Source organism: Adelges cooleyi, unplaced genomic scaffold, assembly GCF_023614345.1.
Source record: "Adelges cooleyi isolate 19-005CV unplaced genomic scaffold, UGA_ACOO_1.1 ACOO_flye_CR_arks_rails_tigmint_CR_PRNA_108, whole genome shotgun sequence".
Lineage (NCBI taxonomy): Eukaryota > Metazoa > Arthropoda > Insecta > Hemiptera > Adelgidae > Adelges > Adelges cooleyi.
The window spans coordinates 5959503-5979062 of NW_026095761.1; the positions used below are offsets into that span (position 1 = coordinate 5959503).

At 37.0% G+C, this 19560-nt stretch overlaps 1 protein-coding gene across 3 annotated transcripts in view; it reads left to right on the forward strand.

The window, feature by feature from the left end:
• Nucleotides 1-18985, forward strand: part of LOC126847356 (uncharacterized) — a 43996-nt gene extending 25011 nt beyond the window's left edge. The window contains exons 8-13 of one of the 3 annotated variants that reach the window (XM_050587505.1): nt 5143-5400; nt 13711-13826; nt 14116-14347; nt 15042-16808; nt 16845-17134; nt 17224-18985. In XM_050587505.1, the coding sequence (XP_050443462.1) occupies nt 5143-5400; nt 13711-13826; nt 14116-14347; nt 15042-16808; nt 16845-17134; nt 17224-18069 (3509 nt within the window). In that variant the 3' untranslated portion in view covers nt 18070-18985. Of the gene's footprint in view, nt 1-5142; nt 5401-13710; nt 13827-14115; nt 14348-15041; nt 17135-17223 lie in introns of all 3 variants that reach the window. The other 2 variants (XM_050587504.1, XM_050587503.1) reach the window with 2 other exon arrangements.
• Nucleotides 18986-19560: the final 575 nt, after the last annotated feature.

Here is a 19560-nt window from a genome sequence, read left to right on the forward strand (position 1 = left end):
GCTGTGTCCTATGAGCTTTTTTCCTTCGTCTGTCGATATAATAGGGTAAGATCGGTTATTAAATACACATTTTTTTATAATTTTATGATTATAAAACTGATTACTTGGGGCGCGAATTGCGTTCCATTTCTAACCTCTTTCCCTTATTGTCCAATCACGACGGCATGACTTATAGCTAATTTTCTTTTTATTCGGCCTATACTATGCTTCTTTTAAAGTCTTCAGAGGCAGGGTACAATTGGGTATTAGTTATTTTTTTTCCATTTGGTGGACGCCAGACGTCTGGAGGGCGTAGCCCCCCGTGAATGTTCGGCCGGACGAGACGGTCGAGGATCAATATTTCCCGAGTAAACGCCCTCGTGTCGACGGTTGCCACCGCTGCCGGTTCGCATCAGGCACACATACCCATCGAAGCCCACTAGGTTGTACCCCCATCACGTAGTTTCACCTTTCCAAATTACCTTTACTTGCAAATCTGGAGGAGGGTCGTATCTCCTGGTTTTCCCCTCCAAACGTGCTGTGTTAGTTTAATTAGACTAAAAAAAAATAATGATATACTTCCCTCTACTACTAGGACCGGTCCTCGCTTTTCCTTAGTTTCCCGTCATAATTTACATACGGTCAATTATTAAAATTGCATTACCTCCCCCCCCCACCCTGTACACCGTCGTTCAATGTGACAATAGACCCGATTGAATAGAGTAACGCCCGTGGGTATCGACTGCGATATTTATGCTGTGTTCAAGTAACTTCGGGTAACTGTGAGTTTTTCAACCCATAATAGCCGCAGGCACTCCTATGCAAAAATCGATCACACAATAAGACTAAAAAGGTGTCGAGTAATTGTGTATGTTAGTCTTAATAAAGCTAATGTAAATAAAGGAGATGCTTGCACCGTTACAACAACCATTGTTGTAACCGCCGCATCATTAACTTAAAGGTTCAAGTATTTTTGTTATCTTGAAGGACCACCTACATTAACTAAAAACAATTATACGTTAAACTCTACTACTGTTCTACTTTTACTTTTCATTTACATATAGACCAAAAAAAAAAAAATGACTTATGCATCATTTATAATTTATAGCTTAGATCCTAGAACTTAAGTCTCCCTCGTCGAGGTAAATCGGAGATTATGGTCGGATATTACGTCTTAATTTAATTTGCAAAGTTTATGTTTCGGTAACTGATGGAGGTACAAAAACTATTATTAATAAGAGACGTTTCTTTTTTATGTTGTTTATTATATTTTTGGTTTGAATATCAGTTCGCACGACGCTTGTTTTCGCAAAAGCCATAATAAAGTCTATATTAGGTATCGTTTGTTAGTTCGCTATAAAAGTAATATGCGGTTGTGTTGTTAATAATTTTTCATTTCAACTATCGATGGTCGTCGGACAGTTTTCAGGACGATGGTTGATAGAAAACATCATTATTTGTTAGAAAACCAATATGGTTGTTTTCCAGACAATACACAACAAACTATATTAAATATATATGTTTACCTTTATAATATTGTATCGACTATGGTTATCAAGTTATAGCGTGAATTCGACCGTCTGTGGACATTTTAGTATTTATTCGCCATGACTCAGCCCCTGCTGGCGGCGTAATGGGTGGTGCACGAGTCTCTTTGAAAACACCCATTCTTCAATGACATTTGCGTGCGAAATTAAAAACTCACTAACCCTATATTGCATAGTGGTGCCATTGCACTCCTTGCCGGCCAACACAATGAATTAAGTGGTTGCCCGTTATATTGTTTGCTTAGGCCATCACCTCTCTCTCTTTCTTTTTTCGGTCTGACGCTTATTGCCCAGGGAAAAGCCTGCATAATGTCGAGATTGCGCCTTTGAGGGTAGGAAACAAAATCGTCCGACACATGCGTGGATATTTCTCACTCGTCCAAGTGCAAATAAGAAAGATTTTAATACTAAAAAAGATCTTAATTGTCGTATTTGTTTAAGTATGGGACGTCGATGGATGATTTACAGTCCGGATCAGAAGGACTATAAAATATATAGAGGACTTTAGGGGACCAAAATAGATAGCAATGACTTAAAAAACAAATTATATACTACAAAAGTGATATTTTAGAGCTAATATTAATTAATCTAAAAATTAGTTGAAATTAACGAAATTTAGTGAAACGGGATTTTTTTCAAATATTGTCTACATTTTTGCGAATCGCTGAAATATTTGATTAAATTCTCAATACAAAACTTAAGTTATTTATGCATTATTTATTTTTAGTTTCACTTTTATAACCTTACAACTATTGTTTTCTTTAACAGGAGTTGTGTCTTGGGGAAGGGGATATATGTGCGGTGGTTTTCCACGCCCTTCCGCACCAGTCGGGTTAGATTAAGTATTTTTAGTAAAATACGTTAAACTATTGGTCACTAACTAATCAATTTTAAGCTATAATTACTCGAATAATCTCTTATTCGAAGACGGAAAACGGTTGGATTATTTATACTGTTCTACGTGTATTGTATTTGATAATATTTTGTTGTATTAAAAAATAAAAATTAGTTATGTATTTGTGACTTGCAACTGTTCCCAGTAAACGTGTACTGGTCGACATTGTTGTTTCTCTCTTTGTGCAGTAATGAATTCCCCGAATGTCCGATACTATCATCATGCATCAGACACAGTGCATACGGCACACGCGCCGTTAACGCTGGACGTGTTCGGTAACAGTCGCAGAGGCTTTGCTTAAGTAAACAAATCTACGTACATATTTGGATATGTAGTAGGTACAATAATTGTTAATATCGTGTACTTTTTTCCTTTTCTTTTAAATAACCAAACGCTGCGACGTGTAATCAACAGTTCCAACAGAGCGCGTTACTTTTTATGTTACTTCTTGTTTTGCCGTGTCCGCCGTCCGTTCACTGTTCTAAAACTTGAATATTTCATTGGCGCCGGCGATACGATTTACTACTACAAGGGTCTAGGGGAAAATTTCCCAGGAGGAACCCGGCGTGTGCAAGTGTATTAAACTGTTAACCGAAACCCATAAAATGTCCTCACCCTCGAAATAGAAGGCCGACCGGAAGGGTCTGCGCGACTTATCGGATACGAGATATCGATGATCAACAAAGCCAAAGACAATATTATATTATACAGGCTGTTGTAATCAAACACGTGTGTCGAGGATGTTTACCCAAAACCACACCTGCGACGTTCTCATTTTCATTTCGTGTTTGTGTCTATGTGTATTGTGTACATACTGCTCTGTAAGGATGTTCCGGTGTGTGCTCAAAGGGTTGATGAGATGATGCCAAAAATAGGTTCAAGTTTTACGGCTGTTACGACCCCTAAATGTATAACATTAATTTTCCAATCGATAGTTATAGATATGTTAAGTGTATGAAGCCAAAACACGTAAGCGACATACCAGCGAGAGAAACTTATACGGTGATGATGTATTCGTCATACAGTGCATTTATCGACTAATTGGCCAACATAAAAGATGCATGACTTGTGTATGGGAGTGTCTAATAATTTTATGATACAGTGGTACCGGTTGCTCGCCGATTGATAGTACAAATGTTAACTGTTTTCTCTTAAATTGTATAGTAGTGAACATTTAATTTTTTTTTTATTGTATCAAAGATTATAACGCAGTGCGTTTGCAGTTTTATGCTATTATTATCGCTGATAATAATATATCAAAGAGATCATTTTATTTATTTTATAATTCTTGGACATGTGTTCTTATACTCGACGCATCGTACGAAAATTAGCACTGTTCAAGTTCTTATGAGAACTAGCACCGTTGGCACCAATAGCACGAACGGTGCTAGTCTTCGTAAGAACTTGAACGGTGCTACTTTTCGTAAGAATCTGTGAACGGTACAAGTCTTCGTAAGAAGTCACGAACGGTTCTACCTACTTTTTGTACGTCACGTCGTATTATATTGTATAGGCGACTTTTTTTTAATTGAACGATTTTTATCAAAATTAACATTTATTCTGTGAATAAATAATATACAATACAACAAAATTCCATAGGAGATACAGGAAAAGTTGGACACCATTTTTTTTTCAATTTGGCATAAATGGTCTGTCGCTCACGGTATAGTTTATATTGATAAAATCAATGCAACATCCGGTCGGTTCTGTGAAATTATAGAATATTCATTTTTTAACAATGGGTATGGGAAAACGACTTTTTTTCATTTAATAACGTTATGTCAGTCCCTACAAAGATCTTTTGACCTGAAGTTAGCGTAGGCGATAAGCATTATGCTCTGCTCGTGTTCAGACGGTCCTTGGATGATTTGTAGGTAGTACATACGATTATAACCATTATAATGCGGGCATTTTTACACGTTTGACCTCGCTCGAATGGGGCGGTTGTCATTCAAAATGATTATAGTGAACAATAAATTGTACTAATGAGCTTTGGTAGAAAAAACAACGAACCTGTTGTAAAAAGGAATTTCAGTAAATTAACGCGATTTCAACGGCGCGAATGCTCATTTGAAAGTATTCAACGTATTAGTATAGCTAATTAAACTTGGCTAACTAATGTTTTTTATTTTAATTAGACATAACGTGTACCGTAATTAAAATAAATGGTTCTCAGGATAGAGGGAGAAATAAAATCTGTTGTGAACTGTTTGTTTATCTTGAAGTGTATCTTTACAGTATTATGACATGTTTGTATAACTATAATAACTAATAAGCAAATATTACATTTCGTGTTAAAAAATGGAGTCATATTTTTACTGCGGAGCTTTTTACAAATGCGTTTACAATTTATAAACTACAAACGTCTTAGCTAGTTTCGCACAATTACGGATTTGCTTTTGTCGGTGCTTTTAACTAATTCATCCACTTGATAATTATTATTTGTATACACTATCGTAGCCCGCGGTATTTACAAAACAAATAATCCTAATGGTTCTAAATAAATAAATAACTGTAAGAGTTTTGATGACGTCATAAATGATTAGGTGTTCTTTACTAATTATAATCTCAAATGCAAATGTTATCTGTACATCGACGTCAGCTTACAATGCTGTATTTAAGTTGCACTTGTTTTGGCAACAACAGATAATATAATAAGTGTGCTATGATGTAAACATGTCACACAGACCATTTAACTTATGATTCATTTGTTTTGTACAGGCGATCCGTCCGAAGTTTGCAGTAAGCTAGCGTTCAAGGCCAAGGCTCAAGGATCCAAAGACAACATATCAGTGATCACTGTATTTCTACAGGATCCTAAACAGTTAGCGGCCCGGAGAAAGGCCCACATCATGGAAACGGCGATGGAACAGAGAAATTCTTTAAGTTCGTCCTACGGACAGGACACCTCTGGCTTTGGCCCGGAAACCGATGTGGACACTCCCGACGAACCAATCATCGGCTTAAGCAAACCCAAAGGTATGTTTAATCTCAAATTGTCTATAGGGTGTGAAAAACATTACATAGTCCGACAAATACAAAACCCGTTACACCTTGACATTATAATGTATATAGATAACAGTAAAGATTAATATTAATATTTCAAAACAATTTTTTTAATATACATTTTGTTTGTACAACAAATAATATTAAAATTTTAAGATGGGTTCTATTTTTCTTATCACATCTACTCATATAACCAAATCCAATTGTATTTTGGTAATATTTTGGGGGATTTATGCTAAATTATACAACAAATAGCTAAATTTAATATTTTCTCACTACAAATTTAAGGAACCAATCGCGGGCCACACTAAATTATAATAAAAAACTACTAATCATTTAATTTAAATACGTTTAACACTTAATGAACGTTCATTCAATCTATGCCATACGTTTCTCAGATACCTAATTTGTATTTACGTTTATATGAGGTGTAAAGTGTACTCAATATTAAAATATAAAAAATCGTGGCTTATATAAATATACTAGTTGATCGAACAACGGTAATTTGAGTAAACATATAAACATTTTACACAATTCCATATTGACACGTTCGATCCCATTATTTAAAAAGCGATCTTTTTTTGTTTGTACAAATGTTATTCCAAGGACTTAGTTAAAAACTTTATTGTACTCGGCCACTTAGGTGACTTTGTTTTTTTTGTGCTAAAGTGAGGTGGAAAATTTGATAGTCTGTATGTATTTATGTTGCCTATATGGTATTGAACCATATTCAGTCGAACGTGTTTTTCATGTTATTAATATTTATTTGTTTACAAAACATAAGGTCTATCTTACATTGTAAGTCTAGAATTATCAAGGAAAAACATGCTATTGTGTTTTTGACCTTAACGGTTAATAAAAATCAACGTTGTGCACCGAATTTGTCCTTTTGCTAATAGTGGGCAAAATATTAACTGATAACTTGTACTTATTTTTATAAATTTAAACTTTGTATTTTATATAATTATTCAAATTAAAATTCCAATACTATTTACACAGCTAAATGTATGAGTCGAAGAGCACAATTACGTATTTATCATTCTGATTTGTATTAAACTATCATAACGTTAACGTTTCGTCTGTTAACACTTTAGGAACTTGATTAAATCGTGTACACGCGAAATAGCTGTTTTATTTCTTTATGACTGACATTGCCGTGCCGTCGTGCCTCATGAAATGGTTGTGTCTTGTTAGGGTTACTATAAAATATAAAATGAAACAATATCATCTTAAATAAAAATATTATTCTTTGAGGTGTTAGTTAATGTTAGTTAAATAAGCTTTAAAATTAATATTCTACTACTAGTTAAATGTTTAGGACCGTCAGTATTCCTCTTTGTCTGTATGCGTTTGTATTTATAGCTGGTATAAGCAATGATTTAGAAATGTAAGAAACCGCCTTCTTCTCATGCCTGGGAAACCTATTATTTACATTTTTTCTTCACTTTTATTGGTACCGTTGCCTTTTAAACTGATTATTTTATTAAATAAATGGAATCGTTATAGTTTGGTTTAGCTAATGTTTAAATTTAAAGGAAAATACACTATAAACAGTATAATCAAATACGGTTCACACGCGAACGTGGTGCAATGTTATTGGTAAATTAGATCGTTAAACCGTTATGTTGGGAAAAATGCGCTGTAAAAAATAGTAACACTGTGTTTTTCACTTCTTTGCACCGTACTATTATCCGTCGCTCGTATAATATGGTTACAGTTCCGAGCTCCTTGGGTTGATTTTTTTCACTGTTGCCCGCAGCTGTAGATATATTTTCAGCTGGAGGTCGGTAGATTTCTCGTTGACCACCACCAGGTGCTACATACATACGTCCCAATTTATGATATAATATACCCCCATATAATTTTTTGTTTTTTCAGAACAGTTTTTTTCATAAACATGTTTTGTTTGTTTGCACTGGCGCGAAAGATTTTGGGTACAGAATTAAAAAGTTATTATTTATTAATAATGGCATCTCTATATTACCCTAGTTTATATCAACTTTTTTATAATTTACTTATTAAATTAGAGCAAATAAAACTATTTGAAATATTATATTCTAACTTAAAGATAAATATTATTGCATAACTTTTTAGTTTTTTCCATTATTAACTCTTTCAGTCCCGACTTTTTTATTTGGGGAAAAAATATGATAGCGTCTTTATCAAATTATTTTTGTATAAAGAGAGATTTATTAAAAACATTGATAACATATAATCAATATTATATTTTATTCTGGTTCTAACAATTTTACGAATTCAAAGATACTGCTAGATCGGGTTTAAGGTTAATAAACGGAATGAAAATTAATTAAAATGTATGTACATTACAATGTACAAGGGGACTGAAAGGGTTAATGTATATTAGTCAAAAGAATGAGCTTTTCGTGATTAAATATTTTTGGGACAACCTTTTCAGTGGATAATATTATAATAACATTCAATGAATTTAATTAGAAAAAATGTAATTTCCCGTTTTAATGCTCTATTATAATATTTGTATTACTTAATTAAACAACAATGTTAATGTGATCAATTACTGCATTTATGCTCTTATTTCATTACCACTATTTAAATACCCTACAGTACATGACTCTTCAATACTTTTTTTCTTAAAACATAAGTTACTATATTTTTGATGAAACAATTTTTTTTTTTACTTTATGTGACGGTTTGAGTTTTTGAGCCCCATTGCGTTTTCTTCATCCTACAAGACACTCGCCTGTCATGTGTTGCGTTTTTTCTTATTAACTACTTTAGAATTGTGTGTTCCCCTTAACGCGGCCGCCGGGAACCCTAATATTTCAAAAGTTGGATATCACAGCAGTCGTTTTATTTGCAAAAACTGTCGAGTAAAATATGACTAACGACCGCCGAACTCAGGGAGGACCCCTGTTAGGCATACATTTTTGCTATATTTTTCCATCCCCCTACTTTCATTTACAAAAAAAAATCCTGTTATGTGGTACACTACAATCGCAGCACGCCTAACCAACGCATCGGTTTTTCATTTCCATCCGACCATTGTACGTGCATCTCTATGTAGGGCTAGTGTCAATTCGATTGTATGTTGTATTCACATATGCGTTTAGAGTGTATAAGTATATTATTATTATTATGTACTATGGTTGTATAATATGATATTATAATGCTTTCGGAGTGCGCGTCGACCACGACCGTCGCCATTGACCGGCAATGGTGGTTATAATACGCGACTCGTGAATGCCCGAGCACATCAATCAATTTTATTATAATCCTCCGTCGAATCAATTTTGACGGCCAGAAGTCGTTTAACGATGTCGATGACTGCTGTGGTTCGACGAAATACTTTTAGCTCCGGATGAGAAGTCACGCGAGATGAGTTTTCCACCACTTTGATAGTGCAATCAAAACGAATCCATACTGCTCATTTTTAAAGTTAAAGACGTGTCTTGAAGTATTTTATTGCCTATTGTCTTGCCCCTAATGGCACTAAAAGGTGTCTCGGATACTTCTGACATAGGTCAACCTTTAATTTGTAGACGGTGTTTTAGATGATATTGTTGTAAACCTGGTCATGGTTACTGTTTTAGTGATTTTTTTTTTTAAGAATTATTGTATCATAGGGTTAGCTTAACTTAAAAGAATTACGTTGCAAAATCATTTGTACATTCTCAGTACCGTACCAAAGCTACTAATACCGCACCGTACTACTTGTCTATCCACCCTAACATTAACTAATTTGGTAAACCAGTGGTTTTTAACCTAACGTGAAAATTACTAGGTGGCGTTTAAAAATGCAATTTAATGCTATAGTGGCTGATGGACATTTTTATAGGACAGCCCTAGGTGATGAATAACAATAGCTTTTAGGGAGGGTAGAGCTTTTACGATTGATATAATAAATTGTGGACCACGTCACTGGTATTTTCAATTAATCAGTCATGTTGTGTTGTATAAAATGAATTAAATCGATTAGTCTGTTCAGAAATATTTGTTTTCTCATACACAAGGATAACCCCTCGTACCTAAATACTGTAAAAGTATTATTGACCGCATTATATTATATGGAGTACACCGAATATTCTGTCCAACCGTTTCTATTTTTTCTTCGTTCGGGTTTATAAGTGATGTGATCACGAGTTTTCACCGAATTCCTCAGCATATCGTGAAATACATTTTCCTTAATGACAACGATGTCCACCCGTGTATACGACACTATATTCTTTGTACGCGGTCCCGAGTCGTGCATCGGACAGTGTTCAATCTATACTTGCATATCTTTCTCTTTCTCTCTCTCTTTTATACTTTCAGTCCGTCTTGTGATAGTCACCGTTTTCTGAGCCGTCTTCGACGGAAATTCGTCGCGGTCTCATTGTTATCCTTAACACTGACCCCCTCCCCTGTCATTCCCTAGACGCAACCCCCACTATTTATATCCACCTGAAACACATACGGAATAATAACGGGTCGTTGAACCACTTCCACTACCACCTTATATTTCCCTTTTCTATCTGCCTATAACCGTTGCTTTTTTTATATATAATGATTTCACGGTGTGCACAACGCCGTGGCATGTACGTACACACACTGCTTGCTCATTAGATGCACGCGCAGAGATTTACTTTATTTTAGACTATTTATTTTTTCATTGTATAAGTTTTGCTAACGTATTTAAACGAATCGCACCCCTCCTAGCGTCGCCCTTGCTCTTCTCCGGCCGTCTGTCTGTCGTCTCTCCCCCACATGCAGATTGCCGGCGCCGCTTGATGTTATCATTGGCGTAATGAGTGAAAAATTGCGTTTTGCCCTCTTATACTGTTCCCTTCTACTGTTGCTACTGTTCCATGATTAAAGCTTACTACCCGTTAACGACTCGTTCTACAGTTGTCGTGTGTGTCCCTTTCTCTCCCTTTCATTTTTAAAAAAAAATAATGACTCGTATATGTGCGTTGATGTTTCAAAAGGGGAATTATGGCATGTCAAAGTGTACGGTTCTCTTTTATGATAGAAAATCGAAAACGGGATAAAATGTAAATTTGTCAACCACCGCCAATAACCCTTTTACTCGTTTGTACGGAGTTTGACACAAGAAAGTCGATAATATTCTCCGCTTTAATATACATGTAATGGGTGTTTTTCATCATAAATTATCACCGCATTAAAACGTCTTAAAACAAACCCGTCTCTGTCGGGTTGTATTGTTGTTTTATATTAATTAATTGTTATTCGTTAATGTTAACCATTACTCGCATTCTTAGATATAGATTTAAACGTAACAATACGTTAGACTTATTAAGACTATAATAATTAAATGTCTGTGGTTTTATTGTCGAGTATACTCGAACATAATGCTCAATAGAAACGGTATGCCGTTTTCTAAACTTAAGGCTGCCATTTGGAAATGCGTCTTTTTGAAAATGAATATTCACTCGGTCATGTATTACATTCCATAGTTATTGTGAGAGTAATACGTATTTACTATTTTTGTCATTGAAATAAAATACACGAGAATCTCATTATTGTGACATTTCCATCGAATAACGCAAACAGTAAACATATATACAGCCTAAAGTGCAATATTACAATAGTTATTATGAAAACCAGACTTGGTCAACAAACTTTAAATATATGTATATCGATTGGATGGATTAGTAAGCGCAAAATTTGATTTTGCAATCATTTAACCAAGACGTCTTCAATTTATTGTTTTGCCAATGCTCAAAACATTCTTTAAGCAATTATTTCCTTTCCTCTGTGTTTTAAATTGCCCAACTTTTTATTCGTCGTTATAATTAAGTATCTTCCTTCTGTTACATTTTTATTTATTTTTGTTAATTTTTGAAACAAATATTGATTTTTTTTCTCACAAAAAAAAACATCAACAAGTTAAAGGCGCAGTCGATTGTGTGTGTTGTTTGCTTTGGAGTGGACCACCTGAATTTAGCTTGTTAAGTAGGAAAACGATTATTCGTGTTTTATGTAACACATGAGGAGGACTTTGGGACTCAAACCGCCGGATTGGGTAAAGCCCGCGTGGGGGATTTTGTCTTGTAGGTGTTCTCACCACGGGCGTTACCATGTATACCGCTTTATCGCTAAACGTTTTTGCCGTTCAGTGGTTCTCAACAACACAGTCTGCGGGTGATGGTCGTCGTCGTCAACCGCAGTTTTCGGTAATGGTAACCCCCGGCCAGGAAGAGAAAATAAATTAGAGAGAGAGAGCAATATATGGTGTATATATGCAAGTCTCTAATTTTATTTCTGGCTCGTCGTCATCGCTGCCGGCATAGTATAGTACATAGTCGTGTGTGTGTGTTGGCTGTCCGTATGTGGTCTCCTCGGCCTTTTAAACGAGACCGTCACGTTCAAATGCTCGTGAGTGTGCCCGTTTGTGTGTTATAAAAAAGAATGTGAAAGAGAGAGAAATTGGGAGGGGGAGGAAATCGCAATAGGTGCTCGTTAATATTGTGATACGGAGTGTTACAGATATGGTTGGCTGATGATAATATCTCAGGTATTTGTACACTTTTTTTCTTTCAATATTATTTAATTAAATTTTTGTTGCGGTTTTCTTCGAGTTGTGACTGAAAATAGTGTGCGGTCGTCCCGTGGACTGTCATTTTGGACACACGCAAGTTATTCGAAAATTATACGTTTAACGTCGTGCAGTTTGGCTGAAATCATAATTACTTCTATTGTATTTTGTATTGCCTTTGCCTCCCTCGTCCACTCCTACAGTCTTCGGGGAGGTAATAATAATGATTATAGTCACGTTACACGGTACCAATACAGCCGGGACACGTATACTATATAATATGGCCGTTGTAGGTATTAATATTCACCTATTGTCGCTTTCCCCTTGTCTTCGCACTCCGCTAACATCATTTTTTTGGTTTATTTTTAGACAACGCGGAACAACTAAAATTATTTAAATAAAATATGCAGAACAAACTTTATATTATATTTTGATGGGAGATATTTCACAGAAAAACGATCAATACAATAGCGGGCGTTAGGAGGTCGTATGTATGAGTCGTTGGCCGAATCCACAAGACTAAAAAAATATCCCTTAAAGCCATAATTTTTCTTTAAACAGTTTTAACAAGTACAATTTTTAATTTTACTTTGCTATTGTCACCGAAATTGTTACTTAGGTAACGTAGATAATAATTTTAAGTGTTTAAATTCTTAATAAAAATGATCTAAATACCAATCACGATTGCACAAATGTCAAGTACAAACGTTGATAACTGCCGTGGAAAATAATATTTTTATTAGTTTCGATGCGAATCTAATCACCCTTTTCGTAAATACATTTTTCTGAGTATTCGTATGTACATAATATAGGCTCGCACTTGCTTTATTCGCTGTAGTTGGGCAACCGTTCGATTATGTATACAAAAAAAAAACAATGTTTTTTACGATGGAAAACAAAACCCGTTAATTATTATTTACGGTTCAATGACATTTGCGTTTTTTTTTTTTTTGTTGGTATTTGTTTATTTTTATTCCGCAATTTGTTCCCCTAAAACTTCCTTTAACTTGTGTTTCGTCATACTGTTATCTACCCGTTCATTCCAATCTAGGTTATGCTGTCTAAATGAGACCTTATCCGCTCATGTTAGCTAACCTAGTCAATTTTTTTTCCCAACCCTCTCTACTGCGGCAGACGAGTGGCAACGCGCGCTACACGTCCAAGTCGGCCGTCGGTCAAACCGAATACTGTATATATATATATATATATATATATATATATACTGTTAAATATAATTTAATGTTAACGTACTGGTTAGTCATAACTGACCAGTATATTCGGTCGAACAAGTTATATGGGTTGAACGCGATTAAAAAACCATCAAGGCCGTTGAGGAAAACACGGAAACAGAGTGCACTAATTTTATGCGGTTTTTTTTTTTTTGTATCATTTCCCTTATATAATATTGTAAATTATTTTTCAAATAATTCGTGCAGCCTCGAATTGTGCGTTCATTGTTGTGTTGTAATGTAACCGCGCTTGTATTATAACGTTCATAAAAGTATCCACGACACATTATCATTTTGTTCGTCGTCCTTTCCCCCTCTTATTCTGCTTGCCGACCCCGCGAAGTAAGTGGTTCATTATTATTTAACACATTAATATGAACCGAGGGAGGGGGAGGGTCACAGCAAATCGGATTGCGTCCGGTCCAAGAGATATTTGACAAATAGGTGTGCCGGTCGGATGGGCAATAAAGGGGGTGAACAGGCGCCGATCGACAGTAGTGTTTTGACGACCTATTGAACCCTTTTTGTATGTGTTTTCAGTAGTTCCGACAGACGAGGGTGAAGTCAACGAGAGCAGCGAAGATTCGGAAGACGGTGGTGGATGGAATTACACCAACGGAAACCAGAGATACTCGGAAAACGACCACAGCGCCGAGGTATGTACGTCCTGCGCTTGTAATGAATTCTGTGTGTCAAGTATAACGGTACTTGACGGCAAAGCTATATATTATGATATGGTTATTGGATTTTGCCAGCCGACCGTCGTGTCGTGTAATTATCGCTATGCGCGACACAGAGGATAAATTGTCGATGATTAAAATTCACTTAAAAACGCGTTAATCGCGTAAACGATACAATAATTACACGGCAAAACGATTTTGTTTTATATTTATTTTAAATATTAAACCCACCTAAAACTGTAATTGTTTGTTGTATTTATTGCAGGCCGAAGACATGGACCGTAGGCTCAACCCTGACGCCCCCGAGTTCGTGCCAGTCTCTTCGCCTCCCCGAGCCGACAACTACGTGAACCGTTTCTTGGGAACCAACGAAGAGTTCATATCGTCTTCGCCTCAGAAGTTCAGAGAGACCATCGACAACGAGGAAGTGCCGGACGAGGACGACTTCGCCAGTTACGTGAAAGCCGCCGACTTGTCCAAACTCAACAACGCTTATGGTATTAACAAACGATTATTATTTATTGTATTTTAACGGCCGCCGTATTGTAGTAATTGACACGCGGTAATCGGTATCCATCCGGTCGTCGGCTCTGAGAATCTATTAGAAATTCCGATTTTAATAATTGAGAAATTACGAATTTACGTTACGGCCTCGTTTAGAAAATTATGCGTCGCTCGTCCGATGTTAACAGAAAAAAAACCAATCGGGTTTTCGGTCACGCGATATGGCGCACCCGAGGTCGACCCAATAAGTTCTTCTCAGAACCATCGTGTTCTTCGGGTATTTAAACCGCCATAAGTTCAGAAAACGTGACGATTTCCTATCTCCGGCGGCCCAGGGCAAACCCCTCAAACCGGCATTGCACGAGATTCTCTTTGGTTAGAGTGTGATATCTTATTGCAGCTGTTGTTAGTGGCCGGTTAGAAATAATAAAACAATTATGGTTACTTTTGAAAAATATGTAAAATTGTATGTATATTATAATAACTCTGCTCCTAAAATAGTTTTATCGAGAGTAACTCAAGTCAAAATTAAGTTATGTTTAATCGTCATTATGAAGTGGTTCGGGCAATTATACTTAAAACACTTCTACAAATGGGCTTGTGCTTAGCTGTGTTTTTGAACACTTGGCTAAAATATTATTGTTAATGATTCTCACCTTATATATGATTGCTTAACATTGATTTTAGAGTCAAAAGGCGAGTTCAACACAATAAATGGTATTAAACCGTTGAACGAAGAACCGGCCGACGAGCTGCACGAGCAAGTTAAAAGAGACGTCGCCCCGTCAGACTTGATGTTCGAAAATGACCAAGAGCCGGCCGTCCGGAACGGCGACGATTTCGACGAATACAGGAGAATCCCGTTCGACCAGTCGACCGATGGTCCCGTGGACATGAACAGAGCGAGAAACTTGTTCGACGACGTCAAAACAGACAACGTCGAACCGTCGTCGGTGGACGCCGACCCTTACATGTCATTGATGGAAACTGTGGTGCCGACCAAAAAAGACGAATTCAATCCGTTTGCTGCCGACAAGATCCAAGAGGAACTCAACGCTTCGTTCTCGGAGAACGGGTCGATTTCGATAGACTCCAAAGTAAACGGCGGCTATGACGATGGCGCCGGCGCCGACGAAACCGAGGTCAATAGTAGGGCCGGTGACGATTCGGTGAGCACGGCCAATGCCACGGTGGGCTCGGTGATCCCGCAGTTCGACGAGGAAGACGTGACGACCACGGAGTTCTTCGACGGCAACCGGACCATGAGTGCCGGCGCGTACGAGGATAGTAAGCTGGACGACAGCGCTAGCACTACCGATGCAGTGGTGGGTTCGGAGCCGTGCACTCCAATGCGGATGGTCAACCAGTCGACGTTCGAATCGGACAACGACGACGTAGAGGACCAATACGTGGCCGGTCAGAGGTCGGAAGGCGACGACAAGGAGAACGACGACCCGTTTTCCTTCGACCAAACGGCCGTGGAAGATCCCGAGGGAATCGTGCCGATCGCTGCGCCCGCGGTTGAAAATCCCGAGGTCGTGGAACCGGCAGGAGAGTCGATCGGACAGTCTATCACCGGAGAACCTGTGCCCGTTGTAGAACCGGAGTTCATCAAACAAGAGGCCAAAGCAGTGCACTCGGTATACGAACAACAGTATTTGCCCGAATCCGATTTTACTACTAGCACGCACGAAGCGTTGATGAATACCACTGCTGGACAAGATAACGACGTAGACAACGGAGTGTCCAGCACCGTGCCAGAAGTGGATTTGGTGCCGCACCACGCGGCCTACTCAGAACAGGAACCGGAAACCGAAGACAGCGACGTGGACGAAGTCAAGTGTCACGCCGAGGGTCTGGATCAGTTCCGATACGACACCGATCCCGTAGCCGAAAACCGAGACAATGACTTTGAACTTAAACAAGACAATTTAAGCGATTTCCAAAAACATCAACATCACGACGATTTTGCGCAACAGGGTCATGACGTTTTTGGGGTGTCTGAAAATCACCTCAACAGCATAGAACAGCGTGGTGATGTATTCGAGCAAAAGCAGATCGAACAGAGTGAGGCTACTCACGAGGACAACGGCTACGAAGGGGACCGTCCGGAAGAAATCGCACACCAAGAAGATCATTGTGAAGTGGTAGACAGCGACGAGGAAATGCACTCTTCCATGATTATCCATTCCGATGTGGAAAGCAACCCGCCTCAACCGTACTGTTCGACCACTAACACTTTAACGGCCGATCCAGATATGATGTCCAGGAGCATGACGTTCGAGGAAAACTTCCAAAACAGAAACATGAGTGACTCGTTGTACGTTATGGAAACGAGTTCAGATTATTTCGGCGATCTGAAAGAGACCAATGAATGTCCAGAACAGGCAGTCAAAGAGTCTAAGGCCGTTAATGAATTTAAGTTCAATGAAGAACTGAATGTTATTGATGAACCTCATTTCAACAAACAACCCAATATTGTTGATGAACCTCAGTTCAACGAAGAACCTAATGTTGTTGACGAATTTAAGTTCAACGAAGAACCCGAGGTTGTTGACGATTTCAAATTCAGTGAAGAACCCAAAATGGTTGAAAAACCTACTGTTGTCAAAGAGCAAGTTATGAATGAGGTCGCGGTAGAAAAACCAGCTGAAGAAATCGTCATAGAGCCAAAACCAGAGGTGATAGATGAACAACCCATGGTGGAAGCAACACCCACTCAATTGGCTGTGGCATTGGAAGAACCAAAAGTTGTTGTACCCCAAGAAGACAGTAACAAAGTAAGTTAACTTACACATTTGAATTAATTTGTTCTTACCGATTTTTGTAGTGTTTTTTAATTTCATATTATGTTTTATGAATTTTTCAGGTCTCTGAAATTGTTGTTGCTGCTGCTGCTGGTGTTGCGGTAGCAGCCGCAGCCGCTGGAGCGGTCGCCTTAGCATCTAAAAAGTCAACAACTCCCAAGAAACCAGAGGCCACCACTACCAAAGCTAAGACGACCACTATGAAAGCTGCACCAAAACCTTTGGCTTCAAAACCAACTGCTCCTGCAGCCATAAAAAGAACTAGTGTGTCCACAACAGCAGCCAAACCGAAATCGGCCACCACTTCAACAACTTCTAGGTCAGCATCTGCCACTTCTCGACCGAACACTGGTCTTAAGACCACTTCTGCGACACTGAAACCTACGACAATTACAAAAACGTCTAGCAAACCAGTGGCACCCAAGACTACGGTTGCTGCACCCAGGCCAGCCTCCGCCCAAAAAACTCCAACAACTCCAAGGACTTCGACGACACTGAAAACATCAACAACTCCGAAAGCTACAACAAGTCCAAGAACTGGTGTAAATGTTACAAGAACTCCACCTACGTTAAAACCGACCACATCCACGACCACGCCCAGAACGTCTTTGGCCAGTAAACCGTCGCTAACAAACGGTACATCAAGACCACCAAGTCGTCCGATTTCTGCGGCTGCAAAGAAACCGTTGACTAATGGCACGGCAAAACTAACCAACGGGGATGTGTCCAAACCGGCTCCTGGTAAAGGTCGTGTTAATTTAGCCACTAGAACTAGCCTAGCACCACCCAAGTTGCCTGCAAAAGCAAAACCCGCACCTAAACCCACTGTTGCACCGCCTGCGATGCCAGGGCCAATCAGAAGACCCATAGCTTCCGCCACAAAAAAGACTGAGACGGCCACTTCCTAAATTTTGATTATTTTATCACACTTCTACTACATTTAAAAATTATATAACATTTTGGTTATTTTATAAAATGATTTATTTATTTTATTTTATTTTTTTATTGTGTTTTAATTTTGTGATTTTTTTTTTTTGCTCTGCTAAAAATTTGTATTTTTCTAATTTTTTAAAAGCAGTTTAAAAAAAAACCGCTATTTAGCAACATGATATGTTTGATAATAAAAAAATATATGTTTTATGGTTTTTATGTTTAAGTGACATTTATAGTACTTGTTTAAAATGAGAGAAACTTGCAAACATTTTTATGTGTAAGTTTTAAATGTATTATTATTATTATTTTTTTTTTTTTTTTTATTGATAAATATTATTTGTTTTAAAGCTATTATTTTTTACATATTATTATGTAGTACCGAAAAACGAACACCATTGTTCTCTTAAATGAGCAAAAACATAAACTGAGCTTTAACTGTATATTTTTTTTTTCTAGGTGCTATACATATTTCAACATTTTATTTTATGTCTAAATTTTAAATTTTTACATCTAACTCAATGTAATTTTTATTGGATCGTTAACTTTATTTTAAACGCCTAACTTATTTTTTAATATTTTTTTCCAGTATGTATACAATTATTTACACGTATTATTTATTATTTTTGGCCTAGATAACATTATAATTATTATGCTCCTACGCTTAGCTACTTCTTATTTTTATCAAATAAAGGTGTTATGTTAGAAAAAATAAACATTGAATTATATAGGCTACAGTTGATAGTATTTGTATTATTATTTTTATTGTTGCATGTTATTATTATCCTCGATTAATTTAACATAATATTTTATACCGTACTTGTAATAGTAAATGCATGGGAAACAATGTATGAATCTTAAAACAATATTAAACAATAATTGTATTTGGTATAATTTAATGTATTTTCTAACAAGCGATTGGTACAACAATTACCTCTTTTATTAAAATTTGTTTAAATGACAAGTGGACAGCAGTTTCAATATCGAAAACCTTTTTTTCTTTTTATGCGACTTATTTTCTTAAGTACAGGACTGACAATAAGTTACAAGTCCATTGAATCAATTGCTTATGGCCGATTAGATATACTCCAAAAAACGCCGTCCATTTTGTTTATTATAAAAATAATGTTTAAATAATATTTGCAATACAATCATTACATAACTTAATTCGGTTTTTGATAAATAAACCTAAATCGTGGATTAAACGGTGTCAGGCCATTGAACCGACATGTAAAGATTTAAGATGGTCTTCTAGATGTAACTTTTTGGCCTATGCCCTTTGGTGACATTGGCAGTGGCTTTAGCGACAGGCTGTTGCAGTATGAGGCTTGGGAACGGCCCATATTTAAACTAGGAACGCAATTTTACAAATACCTATAATATGGAAACCAACATAATTTAAGACATAGGTAATTTTGAAAAAACTAAAATGATTCTAAAACGCATTTTATGTAATTTTTCAAAATTAT